General features: G+C 42.4%; 1 protein-coding gene across 1 annotated transcript in view; it reads left to right on the forward strand.

Moving 5' to 3' along the window:
• Nucleotides 1–25,000, forward strand: part of LOC134446544 (transmembrane protein 132D) — a 156,539-nt gene that overhangs the window by 120,413 nt on the left and 11,126 nt on the right. Inside the window, exons 6-8 of the mRNA XM_063195908.1 lie at nt 2,438–2,633; nt 12,251–12,394; nt 23,317–23,522. Coding sequence (XP_063051978.1) covers nt 2,438–2,633; nt 12,251–12,394; nt 23,317–23,522 — 546 coding nt within the window. The remainder of the gene's footprint in view (nt 1–2,437; nt 2,634–12,250; nt 12,395–23,316; nt 23,523–25,000) is intronic.

Below are 25,000 nucleotides of genomic sequence, written 5' to 3' on the forward strand. Positions count from 1 at the left end.
AATGCAGGCTCCAGTAAAGCTGCATGGTATATGTTACCTAAATGAGTTTTAATGCTTCATTGACATGAAAACCAGGACATTTCCATCATTTCATACAATATCCCGGGACGCCCAAGGCAGGTCGTAAAATCAGGACATGTCCTGGGAAATACGGACGTTTGGTCACCCTAGTGTATCACTGATTCTTGAAAGTTTGGCAAAAACATGTCCCTGCAGTAAAATATTAATTCTGTTGAAAATCAACTAAATTTTCACAAACAAAATGAACCCAGGTAATGGCCAAGGGGTCTGTCACACGAATACATTTTTGTTTGAAATATTTAAGTGTAATTTTATTACTTTTCATGGCTATAAACCTGTCCACACCCTGTAAAAACGCCTGTCCCAAGGACTGGCATCATCATTTCAATTGACTTAAAATACAAAAATCACTAACAGAATTGAACAATATCACCATGATGTGGAAGACCATATTAAAGTGGTTCTACAGATGTGCACATAGTGGATGTAAAACAATATTTACTATTATTTACTGATTGCTCAAAATGTGTCCAGCATATTGGTCACCACCGTCAGATTTTTTCTAAAAGACAATAAAATCAGGTATGCACAAGGTAATTTTCATTACTGAGGACCCCTTTTCAAACCTTTAGCTCTACTGCCTACTTCACTATCACTGAAGCTCCTGTAAGTTTATTATTTTGTCCTCAATTTGTTAATTTGTTTGGACACTGGTACTGTCCCAACCATAAACTGTCAACACCGTCGGGGGTTTTAATAGTATTGTATTACATTAATGTTAATAAATATAATTTTTTTCAGAAAAGGTATGAAGCACCCAAGAAACAGAGCGAAAATGAAATGGCTAATGTGAACAAACAATGCATAATATTTAAAAGAGTGCTTTTTTGTCTCACACCGTCAGATGTCACCACCGTCAGATTTTGTTCTGCTCATCATGTTGTTCCATATTATACTAAATTGTGCTGGTTAATGAAACATTACTAGGCATGTTAGTAATAATTGTGATCCAAAATGATACTCTAGCCACCACTGAGGTGCATTTGGAGGTTTTTTTGTCAGAAAACCTGACGGTGGTGACATCTGATGGAGTTCACCAAAAAACGCATGTTTTACGTGTTTTTGACATGTTTTAAGAATATGCATACAATAAGTATCTACAGTTATGTTGAATTGTTAAAGTAATTCACTTTAATACAGTAAACATGTGTTTTTACTTCTAATTATGTCTGCCGCTGTTGACAAAACAAGAAAGAGCCCATTTTATGAAAAATGTTAAACATGGGGAGCTTGGCCAATGCATTCACTGCACAGCCAAGACCTACATCTATGATAATACACCTCTATATTTTGGATTTGATCAACTTAAAAGCTGTTTTTACTACATTTTCAACAACCAGTGGCTTACTTCCTAGATAATCTAACTAATGAAGTAAAAACACATGCTCATACTGTGCACACACAAAAATAAAGTGTTTATGCAAGATGCCATTGACTTGAGAGGGCTATTTATTTTGCTAAATGCAGGTACTAATTAGGCCACTTTCACCACTCTCAGATTACTGTCACCACTGTCAGTTCTTAAGTCACCACCGTAAGAAGGAGTTTTGGACATTTTAAAGGAATGTGCTTACAACATTTTCCTTAGGAGTTGTTGAAATATCGAAGTAATAGCCAATTTAAGCCTACACGAATATTTGTGAAATTACAAAAAAATGTTTGTTGTATTTAGGCGTTAAGTAAGCATCGTATGACGGTACATATTTTAAAATTAGAACACATGAAACAGTATTAAAATAGAACAAAAGTGAATTTTCAACATTTAAAGGCATATGTGTGAACCAAAAAATACACATAATCACTTAAAAACTCCAGATACATATGCAACCAAATCAATACAATTTTAATAACTTTTAATTGTGTCTGACGGTGTTGACAAAAAACAAGGTATGATCGGAGAAAAGCCTGATTTCTGAAAAAAATACATAATGGGGAGATTGGCCTTGTGCATTTCTGAAAAGCCAAGACCTTAGTCTACAAGGATATACCATATAATTTTGTAATTCACTTTGTTTTTTTCTGTCAACATTACAACCTGTTTTAGCCACTTTCTCAAGAATCAGTGGTATGTGTGTGTGTGTGTGTGTGTGTGTGTGTTTCGCGTGCTGGTGTGTGTGTCTCCTTACTGTAGGCCCAGCAGTAAGCTGTGTGTGTGTGTGTGTGTATGTCTCCTTAGGCCCGGCAACGGTAAGCTGTGTGTGTGTGTCTCCTTACTGAAGGCCCGGTAACGGTAACCTGTGTGTGTGTGTGTGTGTGTGTGTGTGTGTGTGTGTGTCTCCTCAGGCCCAGCGGTAAGCTGTGTGTGTGTGTGTGTTAGTGTTCGCCTGCTCATGTGTGTGTGTGTGTGTCTCCTCAGGCCCGGCGGTAAGCTGCTGGAGATCCTGCAGATGGACCTGGAGGTGGAGGAGCTGCTGAGCACGCAGGCCGAGAGCCAGCTCATCACCTGGCAACTGGTGCTTCCGGCCGACGCGCGGCCCGCCGGCCTCATGGAGGGCACCATGTGCATCTACACCACCCAGAGGGACTTCATCGGCCTGGCACCACTCGTACAGGTTATTATTACATTACATTACATTACATTACAGCACCGTGTGCATCTACACCACCCAGAGGGATTTCATCGGCCTGGCACCGCTCGTACAGGTCGGTGGGGGGTGGGGGTGCTGTCTCACCTGTCTTTAACATTTTGTAGTATAGTTATTATTATTAAACAGCACTCTAGAATGGTGCGAGAGCTCTCATTCATTTTCAATGTGCGGCCCCAACGTTCAGTGGTCACTTTTCTGTAATGCCCACTAAATAATGACCGCTGCCAATGGCAACGAGTTTGGTCACTTCAGAGATCACTCCGCAAGTAGATCGGTCATATCTTCACTGATATGTCTTGCCTTCTGACTGTGAGGCAGCAGCGCGATTAACACACGTTGCCGGTAGCCCACTGATGATCTGTTAACCAGCCACTTCCCAAACGTCTCCGAATTACAACAACACTAGTCTCATTCAGCGACTAATTTTAACAGTTATGTGTCATCCTGGTGATGAAGCTAGTAATAACAACAAAGGCCGAGTGGCAGCCCATCAAGATTTCATGAGCTTATTTTTTGACCGACAGTGGTTTCCAACAATCAACAAGTTGAGTTGTATGCAGCCAGGGTCGTGCAGCCAGGGAAAAACAAAACATGAGAACCCATGTATAGTTATTACATTACATTACATTTAGTAGACAATTTTGGTTGTTGAAAGTAGTGCCCAACTCCGTAAAGCGCCTATCCACATTGTCACTGAGGGTGCTAATGGCGGCTAGTACATCTTGAATTGTAGCGCCTGCATTGTCTGTTGTCTAGGTCTCGTCTGGCTTCGAATTATTGCCTTTTCCTGAAGGAAGACCTTGTTTTCAAGTGACGGTTTTGCTGTACATTGTTTTAACATTGAGTTTAATGAGAAAAAAGTAAAAGTGTCAAAATGCGAAGTTTAAATTCGAAGTTTGTGGAGCCCTCCCAAAACACATAGAACCCTCGACTCCGCCCCTAGCAGACAATTTTGACCAAAGGAGGACAAGGAGGACATTCAAGCAAGACTTAATAGTAGGGCTGGGCAATATGACGATATATATCGTTATCGTGATATAAAAGTGTATATCGTGACCTTTCTCCTATATCGTGATTTTCAATTGTATACAACTGATAAAATTACTATCATTTAATTACATTTCATGTTGTCACAATACACACTATAAGTTCATGTAACTGTAAAAATAACAATAAAAAGATCCATTTTGAAGAAAGGTTGTTTTGCGACATGAAAAAATAAAAAGCAAATAAAGAGAATAACTGAAAACGTATGTAATTGTGCTATATCGTGATATATATCGTTATCGTGATATAAAGTAATCCATATCGTGATATACAGTAGTTTATTTTCAATATCGCCCAGCCCTACTTCATAGGCCTGGTGATATTTGTATTTTTTGCATTTATTCAGATAGGACAGTGAAAGAGGGACAGGAAATGAGTGGGGAGACAGAGAGTCGGGGAAGGATTGGCATATGACCCGGGCAGGAATCGAACCCAGGTTGCCGGCATAGTGGCCCAGTGCACCTACCAAACATTTTGTAGTATAGTTATGAAACGCCAACTACGGGGGCCGGGAGGACTCAGTTAGATTACAACCAGGTGAGTATGCCATGTAATGTGAAGGTTCAGAAATAAAAGAAACTAAATGAAGTTTTGTTTTTGGGCAGCACTACATGTATGGCAACGAGGATGAACATTACATGGCTCATCTTCATTCAGTAGAATGCACCGTTCACTTGAATGGGGCTCCCTAACATTGGTACGTTTGATATTTCTTGGGTAACAAACATGTTGGTCTATATCAGACAGAATGTCTGTTGACTAATAATGTCAGCTGATTTTGACTCTTGGAAAACATTTGGAGAGGCTGTCCCTGTCATGGACTAGCTCCCTTCAAGATTTCGCTGGTGTTATGTAAGCAGTAACGCAGCAGAAACCTTACTTTATTGACAGGTTAGGGAACAGGTCAGGGTACAGCTTAGCATTTTCGCATTTAACAACAGAAATTGGACACGGCTGCAGGAAAACTACTTGTCTTGCGTGAGATTGGTCATGTGCTTTTTCTACTGCGTTGTTTCGCCGGCGTTGCTTCTGCGGTGTTGTTTCTGCTGCGTTGTTTCTGCGGCGTTGCACCAAGGTGTTGCAGCAGTCATTGCACCAACACATGGAATTCAAAAGCGTGAAATAACACGGATTTTCATGATGCCACTCTGGTGTTTGTTGGCTTGTGTGTGCATGTGTTGGAATAAATAAGATATGTTTTAGTGTTGTTCTAGTACAAGGGAAAGACAAAATAAGCACTCCAATTAACTCCATACGATAACCACCTGAACAAAACTCTCGCTAAGAGATGTAACCTTTGGTTGTGAAAACTCTTCATAATTGCCTAATGTCCTCTAAAAGTATTACTAACGTAAAAAAAGTACATTTTAGCTCCATTTTACAACTGCCCAAACTCCCTGCAAATAGATGCAACCTTTGTTTATGTGAACTCTTTTTAATTGCCTATTTAATTCTTGTTAATTGGATCTGAGTTTATTTGTGAAATAAAGTTTGCTGACGCGAATTGAAGCTTTAGGCTGTTAATGAAGAGAGTGAACAGTTGAAAAGGTATAAAGGGCTGGTGAGGAAGAAAGACATTTAGTTTGAGGAGGGTGCATGAGCAGGGCTGGATTAACGTCAGGCCTGCACCGGGCCAGCAGGTTGCGAAAGGCCCCCCCGCAGAAAAAAAAAACATACATTTAATTAACCGTTTCATGATTACAAGCAATAATTTAAGTCTGCCAACTATACAGCCCTACAAGGGCAAAGTGCAGGAGCTACATATTTTGTCCAAATTTGCTATGCCAAATTTACAGTAGCCACAATATCCAGCCTAATACATGCAGTAGTACTCTTTGAAGGCGTTTTTCTCAGTTTTCTCTGTTAGCATATAGTTACTGCACTTTGCTAAGGGCCTAGAAAGGAGTATTAACAAGAGGGATTTTTTTCAATACTGCATCTGCAAATCAAATCTGCAAACCTTTGCCCCTGCCTGGTGGGGGGCCTTGGGCTGCAGCCATATCTAGCCTGTGTGTTAATAACAGGCTGTGCATCTCTCTCTTCCAGCCACATGAACAAATATATGTGCACACTTTTGCAAGCACACATGCACGCATACGCATGCACGCACGCACGCACTCATGCACGCACGCACGCACGCACGCACGCACGCACGCACGCACACACACACACACACACACACTTACAGTGGTCCACGTCAATGAGGACAACACTGTGACGATGGGAAGGTTGAATTGAACTCCTCCATGAAAAGCAGTGCCCAAACATAGCACCTCCTGCCAGGCAGAGTGACTGATTGTGTATGCTGCCCACCGGACACATTAATTTCCCTCAGGGATTAGTAAAGCATCAGCATCTCCATCCCACGCCTCTCTACTCTACTACGCCTACGTTGGAGACTGGGCTTTGCTGTGCCATGATGGAGAAGGAGGGTTACACTGACTACTGCACATACTGTATGAACGGTACATGTAACAACGAACGCTGATCATTATCTAGGCTGCATACAGTGTGTTCACTGCTCCCTAAGCAGTGGTGTTGTCCCCGTTGTCTTAGCGCTCCTCTACACAGTCGTAACACATCCTGTGCCCATTAATACTGGCCAGAAGAAAAATGAAAGTACTCCAGAGTCGTGACTACAGTACTACCATATGAAATATTATGCAGAGATCCAAATCATCCACAACGCTTGGGACACAGAGCACCACATTCAAGTGAGTTTGAAAAAGACACATCATGGCCTCCTACTGTGTAAGCCATACTTTGTTTTATTTATGCAGGAGGTTGTAACCAACCGATGTTTTTATGATGATAAGCTTAACACAGCTGATTAGGAGGGGCATCTATCTATCTATCTATCTGTCTATCTATCTGTCTATCTATCTGTCTATCTATCTATCTATCTATCTATCTATCTATCTATCTATCTATCTATCTATTCCACAGTTCATTTTGACACATTATTAGGCCGTGACATGACATGGTTTGGCGTTGTTTAAACAGTGCCAGTGCAGCGGAGCGATAATGAGCAGATTGTCAGTCACTAGACGGACAAAAATTAAAATGTCAGCCCGGCGCCCATTTGGACGCGGTGCGGCGAGCGAGCTCATCATATTCAGACGTGTCGCTCATGCTAATGTTAATCTCCCGCGCTAGTTGTTGACGTCCGGGCGTCACGCTGTGCGAGTGCAGACGCAGCTTCTCCACACCGGAGAGGCATGACATGGACGACACATTATGTCGAGGCCCCTTCCAACACAATTAATCTGCAGGAGAAATTATCTCAAATTGCACAACATGTTAACGGAGACAACATCTCACGGATAAAGGGGGAAAAAAACACGGCGATGGTTTTCCTGATTACTAACACAAAGCACACGTGTATATCTGTTGTTGTGCTCAAAACATGACATGTTCCTCCCTTCGTACATTATTGAATCGAATAAATTAATTTATTTTGAGTTGGCGTATGACAGCTGATGTGCTTTTCTCCACACACAAGCACATGCTTAGAGGGAACTAAACAGCTGCCCAGCCGTGCCGAACAAGCTCCCTGCCTTCCTAAAGGTACCAGCGTGCGTGCTACTGGAACACAAGAGTCTGAGACAGATGGCTTGGAATGATTTGTTTTGACGCAGATCACAAATGTTGTCAAGGGAACAAGAAAAGTGGAGATATAAAAAGGTTGTGCAATTGCAAGCTCATTCAAGTGACCTTTGGCTGCCTGCTGGAGCATTTACCTTGAGAACAGTCCGTTTGTCACTGTTTAATTCAATAGAGGGTCGATTTAACATCCTCTAGATCACATTTGTTCCCAGAGTACTCCATAAGAATAAACGCTGTACTTCTTACAGTTTTTCTCGATTGGTTTGGCTAATTTCTTGAAACCGAGATGACATTTCTATACATTTTGGGTCATTTGGCTAAACATTCTTACACTTCTGCACAACAGTTCAGATAACTAGCAAAATGACACATCTCCCAAAACAGCTCATTTTGGCTTCACTCAACCTCCCACATAAATAGTCAGAACCATAAAAATGGTATATACTGTATCCTTCTCAATTGCTTTGGCTCATTTGCATTCATTTAGTCATTCGCTCAAAATAAACTGGATGGTTCAGCATAACGCCATGGATCCTCATCACTTGCTCATATCACTCCAAAAACAGTTTACCCGTGTGACAAACTAAATTCCTTCCACAGAATGCCGTTTGAAAAAATGTCAAGAAATTAGCCAAATAACAGTGGAAACTGTAGTATACACGGTTGTAAAATTATTTTCTACAAACTAGTAAAGTTACAATACCATCTGGCCTGTTGAACACTGTCATGAATTTACTGTTTACAGTAAAGAAATTCTTAAAATATTATGTCCTTGACTGTTTTGACAATTGTGTAGACTTCTTTGCATATGATGACTCACACAATGAAATCATGCTGACATGTTTTGGAGAGGGCAACCATTAGACTGAGAATTGTCTAATTCGTTTAGATAAGACAGGTCAATTCATTTGGAAAATGTGCTAAATGTATGCTCAATGTGTGAACTATAGGGTATATAGCCATCTGCCGAGATATACTAAACATTTCAGACATGTGCAAAGCATTTGAAATTTGATGAAAGCAATGAAAAATGCCATTCTGTTGTGGGAAATTGTAAGTTGGTTTGGAGATTTGTCCGTGTTGTTTTGAGAATGTCATCTCAGTTTTGAGAAATTAGCCAAACCAATCGAGAAAAACTGTAAAACTGCGTACATTCATCTCACGAAATACCGCTCATGGCCGACACACTTTACTTACTTCAAAATAGACTGCGTACTCTTGATAAAATGTTGTTTTTCTGTATGTAAGGAAGCCATGGTTAATTCATGGAAGCAGGAGGAGAGAAGTGCCGCACACCCTCAAATTAAATAAACAGTTACATGTGACAATGTTTCGGCCTGTCGGCCTTCCTCAGGTCCCGTGTGATTCATGGAGTAATTCATGGAAGCAAACATCACGGCTGAGAGACGATTATATATAGGATGACAGAACGTGATCCCTGTATGATACACAAGGGACGTGACTCTACTTCACAGCTACAACAGCTTTAATGTCATTTTGTTTGATTGCATTTGTTTACAGTTCTTTTACAGTTGATTTGGTGCATTACTCAGGATCAGAACTGACAATTGTTTTAATCTTCACATCATTTTGTCACTTGTGCACATCAAACGAGCAGTTTTTCCGCCTTCTTTGAACGGGCTTCAAAGCTTTGGTACCTCCATCCAACTGATTATGTAGACTTCTCCTCTTCACTGTTTCCTAGCGTACACCAGTGGTTTGCCATGTCAAGTTGATGAAAATACACTAGAATAAGTCTGTGTTGAACAAGCCCACCCATCATTTCATGAACATTTAGGTCTTATTTCATCACCAATGACTTACTGTGAGCATACTGCTATACATTTAAAACACACTTGGTTTTTCTTCTTCTAAATATGCCGTAGATGAATAAACTGTTCCAATCTTGACTCGACATCACTATACAACACTTGTACAGTATATCACGAAAGTGAATACACCCCTCACAGTTTTGCAGATTTTTGAGTATATCTTTTCATAGGAAAGCATTACAGAAATGTAACTTTGACACAATGATTAGTGACCTTTTAACAACATATTTAACCGCTTAAATTTCTTGTTCACTCTGAAAAAAACTAAATACAGCCATTAATGTTTGAACATGTACTCACAAAAGTGAGTACACCCCAGATTAAAATCCGGTAGAGAAGGGGCTATGTTGGCTCGAATCGTCTCGAAATGAAACGAAATGAAAAGGGATGACAAGGGAGGTCATCAGTGTGCATTTCAACCTTTCTTTGCATTGAACTTTTACATTTTGAGTCTGCATCTGGCTTAAATAGATTGGTGTGAGATTTGAATGCAATCCTATGGAGAATATCATGATCTGCTTCAGTAGTCACAGCGCATGTTGACATGCATGTTTCTTTTAGGTGTATTTCAGATTGCCAATGTTGACAGCATTCATGCATCCCCAAACCATGTCAGTCCCACTACCATGCTTGGCTTATGAGAGGATACACCTTTTTGTAAAACTCACTTGTTTACCACCACACATGCTTGACACCATCTAAAGCAAATTTGTTTATCTTGGTCTCTTCAGATCACACGACATGGTTTCAGTGATCCATATCCTTGGTCTGTTCATCTCTCTTGAGACCAAGACAAACAAATTTGGTTAAATAAGCGGTTAAATATGTTGTTAAAAGGTCACTAATCATTGTGTCAAAGTGAAATTTCTGGAATGCTTTCCTATGAAAAGATACACTCAAAAATCTGCAAAACTGTGAGGGGTGTATTCACTTTCGTGATATACTGTAGGTTAGAGGGTCCCAATGGATCCACTGGTGACTTTGGTTTAAAAAGACCTGAAGCCACATACAGTTGGTTTAGAAGGCAGGCTTTGGCATGGTATAATCACAGTATGAGATACTGTAGGATAGGGTTGGGTATTGGCAAGGAGTTCACAATTCAATGAGCATCACGATACACATGCGATGCTATCACGATGCATTTCGATAGTATTGTTGTGAAGCATTGCGATATTCACGTCATTAATTTTCATTTTTCACCTTTGCCAACATTATATAATGAAAATATAAATAAAAACTATGATCGTTTTGTAGATGAGGTTGCAAAAGGCTAATAATAATAAAGTTTCAAAATAATAATGATGATGATTTGAAGCTTGGAAGCACTATCATATCATGTGGTTGTTTTCTGCACTAAATGGTAACAGAACTTTGAAAGGACACATCTCAAAACTGTGCCCTTGCATCGCGACTCAGTATCGTGACTGCGTATCACGATTAATCACGATTCGATTCAATATCGTCACAGCCCTACCATAGGAGGTGACATTACACAAAGCTGGAAATATCCATGGCATTAGCAGATTTCATGTGCTGCTCTACTGGATCTCCTGAAAAACCTTGAAGTCAGCAGGACTATACCTTCAAAGAAGAGCTATACAGCACACAGTTACAGAGCTTCATTTGATTTAAAAAGGGATCGTTGCATTGCTGAACCCATCACCGTTACACATCTTGTCTTCTTACAAAATCTTTGAACTTTGAAAAAATCTTTGAAAAACGTTGCGTACAGTACACTATACCATTCCTGTTTTCTGATTATATCTGTTATTTTCTGATTATAGATGTTTTCTGTGCATTCACATAAGAACAAGTGTACTACAAACAACTAAATAAAACCACACAGGTTCAGGAGGACAAAACCCTTGACATCATACTAATAACAGAAGAGGTTAATCACACAGGGCACTTGGGACCGAAGCATAAAGCCCCACCCAATCATTGCCTGCTTACAAACGGGTGCTATTTATAGTATGGCTGTGGTATTGCCAGTGTTGAGATGTCAAGTAGGCTTGGAACCGTAATCCAGGAGCATTTCACCCTACTGTCGAGATTGAACCCCATCTAAAAAGTATATAACACTACCCCCACACATGCCGCCATTTTCTTAAGACCTTTCATATTTCATCCCACCTGTCATGGAGAGACATGTGTCTGGATTATGATCCCCCAGGGGAGACCCGGGGGGCGGGGGCAGGAGGAGGAGGGGGGCAGGGCAAAGGAATCACACTTCACTTGGCGCGGGGTTCAGACAGAGTTCAAGTCAAAGGGTCACCCAGAGCTCAGTTGACATAACAGATGCTGCAAGCTGCACACAGACCTGTTGTGTTTGTTTGCAAGATCTTCTCAATGCTCTTCTACCAGGGATGCCGACGGGGGATGGACAAAGGGGTTTAGTTGTCCCTGGCCCAGGGAGAGAGGGGGCCCCCCAGAATTGAGTCCTCATTACATCGTATGTATTGTTCAGATGACATTCTCCAGGGCCTTGTCAGCAGTCCGGCTCTCTACTATATTGGCTGTGGATTGTGGCAGATGTTTCACCTGCTGTGCAGCATTTTTCTGCTCTTTGCAGCACTCTTTGTCTGCTGTTTACTGCGTACCGTTTCGACTGCATGTGTTTGTGCTTTCTGTGGCATGTGTAGGAAGAACCTATTGCTTTTTTCCCCTTGAATCGCTGAAAATGACTGCAAATGTGGATGAAAATGACTGCAAATGTGGATGAAAATGACTGCAAACGTGCTCGAAAATGACTGCAAATGTAATTCCGCTCAAGAGGAGGCCATTTAGCATTTGATGCACATTGCATTCTCAAACAATTCATAGACAGGGAGATGTAGAAACAGAGAGATACAACCATCACGCAGACACGCACTCACGCATGCACACACACACACACACACACACACACACACACACACGGACACGCATGCATGCACACACGCGCACACACGCGCACACACACACACACACACACACACACACACACACACACACACACACACACACACACACACACACACACACACACACACACACACACACACTGGAAGCTGGAGGTGACTATAGCCTATACCATCTGTGTGGTTTGGTTTGCAGGACACGGAGATCCTGAACACGGCCATGCTGACGGGGAAGAGGGTGGCGGTGCCGGTGCGGACGGTGGCCGTGGAGGCAGACGGCTCCGTGACTGACGTCTCTGACTTCACCGACTGCAGCTCCACCGATGAAGATGTCCTCAAGGTACCATTACGTTACGTTCAGAGGCGCATCTTGCCACCAGGCAAGGCAGGCAGCCACTTGGGGCCCCCAAGCCCCCAGATATCGAATAACAGCCCACACTGTACTACAGTATTGCAGATTTTGGTTCAAATGTTCCTTCTTTTGCATTTTTGCTTGGGGCCCCACCTGACCCTAGAATCGCCTCTGGTTATGTTACATTTATCGGACGCTGTTGTCCAAAGTGATTTACAAGGAGGACGTTCGAGCAAGTACAGAGTGTGGAGTCAGTACAAAGTCAAGCAGTATACAAGTAATGTACTGTACAACCGAGGGCAGAAAAATAGTGGAGGACCTGTGAAGTGTAGTGCAGGTTAGTAGAGTTACTAGTTATTAGTAGATTAGAGGTGAGTAGAGTTAGTTATGTTATGCAGGGAAACTCTCTAGGACATAAATATGCCTTCACATAAAAAAAAAGTTATCACATGGAGCGTGTGTATACGCTCATCGACCACTTTATAAGGTACACCTTGCTAATGCCAGGTTGGACATCCTCAGGGGCGGTTCTAGGGGCGGGCCACTCGGGCAATTGCACAGGGCGGCATTGTGAAAGTCCGCCCCAAAAGACCAGCGAGAATCACTAATTAGCACTATTAACACGTTATTTCCACGCTATTGCCACACTATTGTAGTAATAACATGTTATTAACAGTTTTACAAGCAGTTATGGGCATTTTTCTACCGATTTTGCAATTTTTTCACCTGGGGAGGGGCTGCAATAGGGGCAGGGTGTCAGAGGATCGCTATTCGTTGTCATTGTAAGACGCATCTCTTTTGCCTTCAGAATGGCCTTACCTGCCTGTAACCGCAGGAAGGTAGACTGTGGTGTTGCAAAATGCTCAATTGGTACCAAGGGGCCCAGAGTGTGCTAAGAAAATATCCCACACACGATTTCACCACCGGCCTGAACCATTGATACAAGGTGGATGTTGATGGATTCTTGTTTTCTTGGCGCTGGCGGCAAATTCTGCCCCTACCATCCTTGTGTTGCATCAGAAATCGAGACCCATTGTCCAATCTTCTATTGTCCAATTTCGGTGAGCCCGTATGAACTGAGCTGACTGGATTGGCAGCTATGGCTGTATGCTTAGATGTACAGTATGTTTTGAGTTTCAATGTGCTATATGCTCAAAGGTGCTGTTCTGCATAAAACGCGGAACGTATTTGAACAAGGAGGGGCCGCAAGGGGGGGGACGCATTTTAGGACGGGGGGTTTGGGGGAAAATATTGGTTTAGGAAAACCCTTTATTGCATTATTACAGCTTGGTTTGTGTGGGTTTGATATTGTCCATGGGTTTTGACTTGGATTTTTTTTTTTTTTGAGGGCCGTCATTCATTTATTTTTCAAAAAGTTACCCGGGCCACGGTCCCCCTGGCCCAGCCGGTTCCGCGGTCCTTGCTGTTCTGCATACCTCAGGTATAATGAGTGCTTATTTGAGATATGGTTGCCTTTCAATCTACTTGAAACAGTCTGGCCATTCTCTGCTGAGGCTTTTTTTTTTTGCCATTTTTTGCTCACAGAACCACTGCTCACTGGATTTGTTCCCTCTTTTTTTGGACCATTCTCTGTAAACCCTAGAGATAGTTGCGTTTGAAAATCCCAATAGATGAGCTGTTTCTGACATACTCAGACCAGGCAAGGCAAGGCAAGTTTATTTGTATAGCACATTTCATACACAGGTGCAATTCAATTCAAACAAAAAAAGTGAAAATAAAGGACTCGAGAAATAATTAGAATCAAAGTAAATATTAAGATAAAACATTAGATAATTAGAATAAAAAGAAATAAAAAAAGAAAAAAGAAAAATACATCATTTAGAGCTGCTAGGGAAGGCATCTGAGAACAGCTTTGTCTTCAATAGTGAGTGCAATTTTTACATCATCTGGAAGCTGGTTCCAAAGCTCATCGGGTACCAACAACCATGTTCCCATTCAAATTCACTTCAATCCCCTTTCTTCCTCATTCCGATGCTCCGTTTGAAGTGGAGCAGATCATCTTGACCATGTCGCCATGCCTAAATGCATTGGGTTGCTGCCATGTGATTGGCTGATTAAACATTTGCATCAATGAGGAGATGGACAGGTGTACACGTGGCTAGTGAATGTACGTGTGTGTGTGTGTGCGTACATGCGTGTGTGTGTGTGTGTGTGTGTGTGTGTGTGTGTGTGTGTGTGTGTGTGTGTGTGTTGGTGTGCATGTGCGTGCGTGTTCGTGCATGCCAGGGAGAAAGAGAGACGGAGAGAGAGACAGAGTGTGTGAGTGTGCGTGTGCATGTACGTGTGTGTGTGCGTGTGCGTGTAAGTGTGTGTGTGTGAAAATCCATTTATGTACTACTCTGAAAACCAATGAATTGACTTTCTAGGCCCTAGCTATGCCCAACATATTTTTCAAAAGTTGCTGAAGTGAAGCCAGGAGGAGTGTGAGTGTGAGTGTGGGAGTGGGAGTGGAGGGGTCTTTTAGGCTTGGCTGGCCCGGATTACTGGCACGTGCTGGAAGTGTTTGGGTTGTTTTATTGAGTGTGCAGGTGTGTGTGTGTGTGTGTGTGTGTGTGTGTGTGTGTGTGTGTGTGTGTGTGTGTGTGTGTGTGTGTGTGTGTGTGTGTCTGTGTGTGTGTGTGTGTGTGTGCGTGTGTGCGCGTGTGTGTGTGTGTGTGTGTGTGTGTGTGAGAAAGAGAGAGCGGAAGTGAGTGATTGTGTGTGCGTGTGCGTGTGTGTGTGTGTGTGTGTGTGTGTGTGTGTGTGTGTGTGTGTGTGTGTGTGTGTGTGTGTGTGTGTGTGTGTGTGTGTGTGTGTGTGTGTGAGGGAGAGAGTGAGTGAGTGAATGAGAGTGAGTGTGTTTATTGGAAGTGAGGTGACAAACTGTGACGGATGTCTCCAAGCAAGAATGATTTGACCTAAGGCAAAGAGACAAGGGTGAATGCGGTGTGTGTGTGTGTCTGTATGTGTGTGTGTGTGTGTGTGTGTGTGTGTGTGTGTGTGTGTGTGTGTGTGTCTGTGTCTGTGTGTGTGTGTGTGTGTGTGCGTGTGCGTGTGTGTGCTTGTGTGTGTGTGCTTGGCACGTCTGTGTCTGTGTGCATTTGTCTCTTGTCTGTTGATGCTCCTGTCCACAGTTGTTCCAAGGTAAACTTGTCTTGAGTTTCCCCCAAGGAGACCCTCAACTTCTTACTGCAAAAGCATAAACTAAACTCCCCTAGCCAGGGTAATATTCACCTCCACTCTGCTCTGTTTTTCAACCTACTCACTAACCACAGACGAGGTGGAGACCCTCAACTTCTTACTGCAAAAGCATAAACTAAACTCCCCTAGCCAGGGTAATATTCACCTCCACTCTGCTCTGTTTTTCAACCACAGACGAGCAGTCAGACACAAGCACTGGCCCCCAGTCGAGCCTCTAGTTGCCATATCACTGGGGTCCCCAAACTAAGGCCCGGGGGCCGGATGCGGCCCGCCATGCCCCTTTGACTGGCCCTCCACCTCTCTGCACCTCACCATTTGAACTGGCCCAAAGAAGCAATCCTCACAGAGAAAAAAAAAAAAAAGATAAAACATATTTTTAAAATATTTTGTTTTGTTTATCGACAGGCCTTCCTACCTTCCTTCCTTCCTTCCTTACCAGAAGTTTTTTGTCTCGATAGTTTCTCATCTCACTGTAAACAGGCCTACCATTGCTACTGTATCACTCATAAACTGTCAATCACCATATTTTTCTAACCTTTCTTTGCTATTTTTACATGGTTATTAGAAATTAAAAGCAATACCAAAACCCTGTGGTATTTCAAATTGAACAACATGTGAAGTTCTCACTTCTTTTGCAGATCATTTGTAATGATGTACTATTTTGTACTAGAAATTATGGCTATAACAGGCAGCGGCCTAGTATACAGCCCACATGATTGATCCCGGCCCCTGATCACAGCCAGGAACGATCATGTGGCCCCCAGAGAAAAAAAGTTTGGGGACCCCTGCCATATCTCCTTGAAACACACTCTACAGTTGGCTCCCCCCGGAGCACCTCTATGGTGCGGATTTAACATAGGGGTCTCTGTTTTGTTCTCTGCCGCGCCACAAACTGCGAAACTCTTTCATCACCTACATACAAACACCTCGTCTTGTCGGCAGATATTTTTAGCTGTCGCTAAGCAACAGTATCCGGAGGAGATTCAGAGTTCTTTTTTTTCTTTCCCAAACCCTGGGTTTCTTTTTTGTTGGCCCTGCCGGTTTTTTGAACATCGACGACTGGACTGGACATGGCTGGACACTCCACAATATGGAGATGGACGCACGGTCTCGTTCTCATTTTCTCAGTGTTTGCTCTCATTAAGTGTCATTACGTTGCAAATATCAGACCCTGCCAGGCTCTCCTCGGCAGCTTGCTCTTTGCAATTACTCATGGTAATAAATGCGTAATGGCAGCAGTCTGTTGTTGTGAGCAGTCCGCGAGGTAGGCAAGGGAGTAATTGGAGGGGACTGTTTTTTTTAAAATTCATGCTCAACAACATCTCGTAATGACTAAAGAGTGCACGGCTACAGACGATGGATAATGATGTTAATTATAAATATACACCCCTGAAGTTGGTGAGGGTCAAGTTCATCATATGCGTTTGTTCTCGTCTGGATCAGTTTGCACTTGTTAGTTGTTATGAACTCCTCTGGCACATTAACATGCTGGGCATTTGGACTCCTTTGGTGTACACACGTGCTTGGTGTATAGTTAGTGCATGTGACAGTGGACTCAGCTTCTTAAAGGTGCCTTCTGTAGGATGGTGGCCAGAGTAGGTATTGCAACTATGCTGCTCATCAAAACTGTGTGTTTGCCAAATTTTATCTTTTCAGTAATATTTATTAAATAAGAAGCAGTTAATTGCTTGTATGACCAAAGTGCTTAAGTTTTGTTGCAAAAAATGTACATTTCTGGAAATTCAAAATGGCAGACATGGAGAAGATCCTCCTTTTCATGTATGAAAAATGCGATTTTCTCTTCCAAAATAAACACTTCGAATTTAATAATGGTGGTAAGTATTCATGAAAAGGGTAACATTTGTGAATGGGTAGCATGAATTCTGGAAAGAAACTACTAAAATTGTTACACAGTGCACCTTTAAGGAAAAAAGTGTTGATTCATTTCGAATTAAGTTGAATAAACTTTTACTCCATTAAATAAAAAGTAGAACATGCATTCGTATGGAGTAATACAAACCACTATATAGAACAAGATACACTTCTATGTCAGGTCTATGCTATACACAGTGTAAGGCACTTTTACCGACTCGCAAGGTACTTTCTATGAATAATGTTTGTTGAAGGAAAAGCAAGATTCTACAGAACTCCAAAACACAGCATCTCTTCAAATTTTTAGTCACTCAAAGAAGCACAGAAGTGGTCAACATTCCCAGCCAACCCTGACCCCCCCCACAAGAAAAAAGGCATTGGGGAGGCAAAATAAAACAGCAATGGTGATAAGATAAGTGGCAATTCAGGGGTCCGTATCTCGAAAGCGTCTTTGCTAACGACGGTAGCAACGTCCTTCGTAAGAGCGACTCAAGTCTCTCTCGACAGCGACGCTCACCACTAAATCCAAGGGAATGGTAAGACGGTCTTAAGACGGTTAGCAACGACAAGAATCGAGAAACGGACCCCATCCTCCATTGTGCTTGTGGCCTCATGATGACGTCATTGGCAACAAACGTTTAATTCAATATCTTGCAAAAGTGCAATTGTAGAGTCATTTTCTCATTTGCAGTCGGGATGCTGAATGGGGAAAAGTCCCCCAAAAGCTGTTGTGGCTAGGCTGACAGCGGGGAAATGTTATTGTTTTCCCATCAGAGGAGGGGCAACAGCAAAGTGCGAAGCAAAGCACAGGTCGAGGATGGAAGTGACCCCATATGTCTAGCAGTGGCTGTCATATATTAGAGAAGGCTCTCTCTCTCCCCAGATTTCCGGCACCATACTGTAACTGTGAATTTGTTCATTCCGAAAGGTCATACGAAAATGGGAGTATGTCTAATCTAGGTCAAAGTAGCTCAATGTGGCCTAAATGACTTTCTCTTTGCAACTTGTGTTCCTGTATTGCTGGCAGAAGGCTGTATACGTAGTAAGATCGTCACTGGAACAAATATATATATGTATGAAGATATTTGCCTCATGTCAGCAGAGCCACAACAGCCTATGTCAAATATTTTCTTTTGCCTTGGCCTAAGCCTTCAATCTTGAGGATCAGTTCCTATGGCAGCAGGCAGACTTTTGACCTAGTAAGTGTTGAGAAGGGAAGGGAGGTTTTGTCAGACAGAGAGAGAGAGAGAGAGAGAGAGAAAGAGAGAGAGAGAGAGAGAGAGAGAGAGAGAGAGAGAGAGAGAGAGAGGAGAGAGAGATAGAGAGAGAGAGAGAGAAAGAGAGAGAGAGAGAGAGGAGAGAGAGAGAGAGAGAGAGAGAGAGAGAGAGAGAGAGAGAGAGAGAGAGAGAGAGAGAGAGAGAGAGAGAGAGGAGCGAGAGAGAGAGAGAGAGAGAGAGAGAGAGAGAGAGAGAGCAGATGTTGAGGCAGAGAGAAAAAGAGAGAGTGATACCACAGAGAGAAGTTACATGAATGAAAGCATCTTACCACAAGTATTAAAGCATCAGATTACAAACCTCATCTATGTTAAGTCGCTGGCAAGGCTGGCCTTCACTGGTCAACACTGGCTGTGTGGCTTACAAAGTAGTGTTTGGATCATTATATCCGTGTTTATTAAAAAAAAATGCTTTGGAGATAAACCCTAAAGCTCTCATTGTGTGATTTTGATCTTTTTTTTTTTTTTGAATAAATCTTTTTCCATACACATTATGGCAGGCTCGAATCTTTGAAAATTCGTCCTAAGCTTCTTAGAGCTGATTTCCACCACCACCACCAGTGTCCCAAGGCTGAGCAGCATGCGATGGACATATATCTTTTATTATTATTATTATTATTATCATCTCACCCCCTCTTTCCTTTTCAACTCAACTCAACTCTGTGTCTATTCATGTTGCGGTCATTCTTTCTCTTTCACGGAACGTCTTTCTGTCTGTTATAGTTTTTTTTATTGTGTCCGATTCCCATTCATGCCTGTCTATTGCATGACTGTGGTGCTTTGATGACATTTGACAACAGTTGACAGGTGCGGGGGTGGAGAGAGAGCACCAGGCAGGAAGAGATTAACAGTTCCATTTGAAAGGAAAATTTAAAGAAAAAGAAAAGGAAGAAAGAAAGAAGGAAGGAAAGAAAAAAAGAAAAAAAGGAGAAATGAAAGAATATTCTTGTATTTTACTGAGATACAAAAAGTTACCCATACAGTAATGACCATAAATCAACAGTAGTTTTGTGTGCTGTTTGGGAACTTGAAGTAATTATGCAAACGAATGAAACAAGTGGAAAATCAAACAATAGAATTTCCAATTAGCTATTTATATAAACGATGCTTGTGACACCGCATTAGGGTGAGCGATGAAGAAAATAGTAAATCTCAATTGCAGTCTCTCTCCATCTCTCTCTCTCTCTGTAGCAATTGTTCGAAGCCATGGAGCCTAATGTAATCCCTGAGCACAGTTCTCTCTCAGTTATCTTCATGTTTCTATGTTCTCTTCATTTTCTCTATCATTTTTCTACCTCTCTACGTTGATCTTTATGGATCTCTCTTTCACACACAAACATGCACAAACACGCACACAGACACGCACGCACGCACGCAAAAGTAGCAGTGACACGTTTTCTTTGTAGCCTGTTGACAGGCATGTGTCATGCTCTCTCTCTCTCTTCTCTCTTTTCCTCCCTCCCTTCCTCCCTTGTGACGAACTCATTGGCTTCTTAGACAGTTGCCATGCCGCTTCTTAGAATTCTTAGCGGAAACCCATAATGTAGCCAACGTTTCTGATAGTCCGCACAAATTAAACTACACAAAGCCTCGCAACACACAGTATGTCTTCAGTGTGTGGTGCAGTCACACAGCTGCCAATTACTGACAAACTGACAAACAAGCTGACAAACACTGAAGTAAACAAATAAGTAAATACTAGAGCAGTGGTTCCCAACCTATGGGTCGGGACCCACCTTATGGGTCGCCAAAGATCCACAGGGGGTCGCGGAGCCCTCTTGATTTTAAGGGGTTTCATTTTAATACCATATATAGCCCATGTTGAATAAAAGACAAAGCATTTCACTAATAAATGCATAGACGCAACAAATTGTAAGTGCTACATTAAACATTTATTCTATATTTGACCAAAGACGAATTGAGGAATAAAATAACTAAAATTAGTTTTCGCAGGAAACAGAGGGCATCTTGTGAGTCCGTCTCGTGCGGGCGCTCGCGTGGTTGGGTCACCAAAGCTTACAATAGTAAAAACATGGGTCCCTTAAGAAAAAGGTTGGGAACCACTGTAATAGAGTACTAGAAATTCACTCAGAGAGTGCAGACATCCGCCAAGGAAGCTGTTTGATAGAACATTTGACTATGTTACACCCTATTTTTTTTAAATGTCTTTCTACCTTTTCATCTTTATTTTTGTGGAATTAGAAACTATGTCAAAAGGTTTGTGATCCGGATCACCACAAAAATGTTATGGCTTGTTCCTTTGGTCATTTCCAACAACTCCACAAAGTTTCATTCAAATCCGTTCATACATGTTTGAGTTATCCTGCTGATAGACAAACAAACAAACAAACAGACAGACAAACAGACAGACAGACAGACAGACAGACAGACAGACAAACTTGCCCTTGGCGGAGGTAATGCAATACATAGGTGCTTGGAATTTACAGCTTCCAACATCTTCCAACTGTGAGCTTAGCTGAGCATGATAATTAGGGTCAACTTTGTCGCGGCTGTTTTGGTTTTCATACACATTACTCAATATGACACATTTTCACCATTTGCTATCATGTTTGGATATGCATGGAGACCACATTTCCTCCTCCCCTGTGTTTCTAAGTTTTAATCCATGCTGTGTGACGGGCCCTAAAGTCAGTAAACAAGAATCGCTCCAGATGCTTCATATTGGCAACCCTTTGTCTGGGAAACTGAGGAAGAGGCTTACACAGATAATACATCTCCACCGTGACATGTGACAACAACACAAAGCAGGTCTCCAAACTGACACGCTGGCTTCAAACACACACACACAGACAGATTCCCATTTGCATTCCACCTTGAGGTGTTCCTCAAAGCTGGTGTCATATCTTCCCCGTGGGCCTGGGGAGGAGGAGGAGGAGGAGGAGGAGGAGGAGGTGGAGGAGGAGGTGGAATTGCAGTGGCCTGTAACGGATGCCATTGATTAAAAGGTGCGGCTTTGGTGATAAGCGTAAGCGCCGTGCACACAGTCGAGGCTTTGAAGGTTTCCCGGAGCTCACAAAGCATCTTTTCAGACACTGAGCACGCCATGGCAAGTTAACATGAGAGAATTAAATCAAACACGAAAATGAGCACAGAAAGGAATACAAATGATGGACAATGCAACCTACTGTGGATAGAGAGATGTTAATCCGCTGTGCAGCCTTATTAAATTACTATACATTTTACCACAACTTAGATTTGCTGCTCTCATTTTGTGCAGTCCTTATTCCCATTTATTAACATGTCTTGCTTTTTCGCCATGCACAGCCGCTCCAAAACGACCCAATTACTTCCCATCAGCCCATTGAGTGATCATTGTAGACCGTTATGAAGCTAACCGCATATTAGCCCGCCCTGAAATTAGCGGCTAGCCTTATTTAACAGCCCGTTGCGCTGTATTAAGATAATTTGTGCCGGCAGAAGAGAATAAGCCCAGCGTAGGTCACATTTCAAGGTTCTTAATTGCACCATTCACGGGGTGATAGATTCCCTGATGAGACGCATTGCTCAGAGCATCCAGTGTGGCAATGAAGTTAAGCGCTAAACGCTTTGACATTGGCTTCGGCAGATAAGCGGGGCATAACTGCCTATGTTTGCATAATTGCTAATCATATAGGGACTATAAAATGTAAGTTTCCCCAAGAGAGTACGACAGCAAAACTGTTGCAACGGGTAGTATTTGCATTACAGAATTATTTCACTTGCATTTATTCGCTTTCCCAAAAGCCTATTTATTTCGAAGGACCTAATGTGAACCATAGAGGAGAATACAGAACAAGAAAACTGCCGCCTTCTTTTTCTGTTACTTTGATGTCAAAAATATGATGAAATGCCATTTTCACGAATGCCAGTTTCTTAAAAGACCAAACACCAAGCTACTTGAAACAAAAGCATAAAAGGTCAGATGAAAACCGTCTGCGTGAAGAGGATATAATGCTTTGTCAGAAAACAAGTAATTTCTCAGCCAGACAAAATAAAGTAAATGTTTTGTAAATGGCAACCATGCGCAACATTAAGGTGTCGGTTCAGTCTCCTTTCAACAATGGATTCAGCCAAAGTCTTTTTTGACTGTCAAAAATGTTTTCCCCCTTTTAATCTTTCCTTCTGTCTCAAACATGTTCTCTGCTACTTCCCTTTTTCTCTATCTCTTTATGCACTGATCTATTCCAGTGGTTTTCAAAGTGGGGGCTGGGGACCCCTGGGGGCCGCGATGGGGTGGTAGGGGGGCCGCAGCAGGTTGGCAGGAAAAGTATAGCAGAACAATATAGCAGTACCCCAGTATAGCAGTACACCAGTATAGTAGTACAGCAAACTAAAGCAAAATTATGTTTAACACAATATTCAGCCATGGTATTAACTTTACTTTTTTGGTAAGAGATGGGGTGTGTGTGGTGGGGAAGAGCTGCAGTGTGTGTGAATATTTGTAATGTGTGTGTTATGTATGTTTTTTTTGAGGACCCTCTCGAAAACAAGATTTTCATCTCAAGAGGCCATCCTTTAATAAAGAAATTTGAAATATTGTCTTTTTCTCTCATTCTACTTCAGGTGTCGGATCGTTGTGACTACGTGTACGTGAACGGCAAGGAGCAGAGGGGCCGCGTGCGGATGATGGTCAACTTCACCTACAGCTACCTGAGCGCCCAGCTGGAGATGAGCGTGTGGGTCCCGCGCCTGCCCCTGCAGATCGAGCTGTCGGACAACGAGCTCAGCCAGATCAAAGGCTGGAGGATCCCCATTCAACCCACAAAGAGGTAGCTCTACAGATTTTTGGGCACGCAAAAGCAGTATCAATATTAATTCTTGTAGCACTAACAGTACTTCCCTGCAAAGGCAACGTGCAGTAACTATGCAACATTGAAACTGAGGGGAAAAAGCCTTCAAAGCCTTGGTATATGGTTGGATATTGTGGCTTCTGTAAATTTGAAAGAGCAATATCTCTAAAAACGGGACACATTATGACCATAAGGCTTTGTTAGAAGATAAAGAAGGTGTAATAAAGCTCATTTTCAGTTTAAACTCAATTATGACAAAATATGTAGTTAGGCTACTACACTTTGCCTTTGTAGGGCAGAGTAGTTAGTAGCAGTAGTAATAATAGTGGTAATACCAATAGTAGTGGTAGCAGTGGTACTATTGTCTTTCAAAATGGTCCCAAAAAAAATCACCTCTCAGACAAGATAAGATGATCAGATGAGCCTTAATTGTCTCCACAAGAGAGAAAAGTGTGGGTGGGAGAGTGAATCAGGAATGCTGACAATTGATTGTGAAAGGGCAGTCAGAATTTTTGTAGCCTCTTACTGCAGATGGGCCCATCGACGGGCTTATTCACTCTTGAAAACCTTGAAAAACTTTGAGAACACTCAACTACATCACGGCAACATTGCTATGACAATGCAAAGAGTCTTAGGTAAGACTTGGTCATTACCATTTTGGTGACAGTAAGGTTACAGTATAACAGAGGCTCGATGTTAAGGGGGTAATGAACACTTTAAAATGTCAGAAACTGGATCTTTAAAAAAAAACTCCAGTTGCTTAAAGAGTCATTTGTGGTGTTCTTGGCGTAGAGCGCTACCGCTGCTATCTTGTGGCTTTGTGTGTTTGGACAGCTGGAGCAGTGTTTCTCAACAGGGGTGCCGGGGCACCCTGGGGTGCCACGGGCCCCCCTCAGGGGTGCCGCAGAAACGTGGCTGATAAATAAATTATGTAGTTTAACATATATTTGTCTAAATTAATAAAGTATCGCTTAGTCAGTGCTCAGTGGAGTCTTTCATCTGTCATTTATAATGTAAAGTAAATTTAGGTCGCCCCAGTCAGCTGCAACTTCGAACGTAGGTGCTGTGACGTCTCCACATGTGTTACTTTTCTAAGCTTTTGTGGTGTCCAATGCGATGCCATGTTACAGGTTGTTGCTTAGGGGTGCCTTGAAAATGTTCAGTCATTGAAAGGGTGCCTCGCCTAAAAAAGGTTGAGAACCACTGAGCTAGAGGAAGACAGTGGTGGCCAGTGGATTCTGTCCTCCAGCAGCATTCAGGCTTGTTTGTTTGTTTGGCTGTCTGAATCAGCAACTGGTGCCCAGCCTGCCATTAGCCTCCACACACACACACACACACACACACACACACACACACACACACACACACACACACACGCACGCACGCACGCACGCACGCACACATGTATGCACACACGAACACACACGCGGTTGTGCACACACAAACGCACACACGGT

Source organism: Engraulis encrasicolus, chromosome 3, assembly GCF_034702125.1.
Source record: "Engraulis encrasicolus isolate BLACKSEA-1 chromosome 3, IST_EnEncr_1.0, whole genome shotgun sequence".
NCBI lineage: Eukaryota > Metazoa > Chordata > Actinopteri > Clupeiformes > Engraulidae > Engraulis > Engraulis encrasicolus.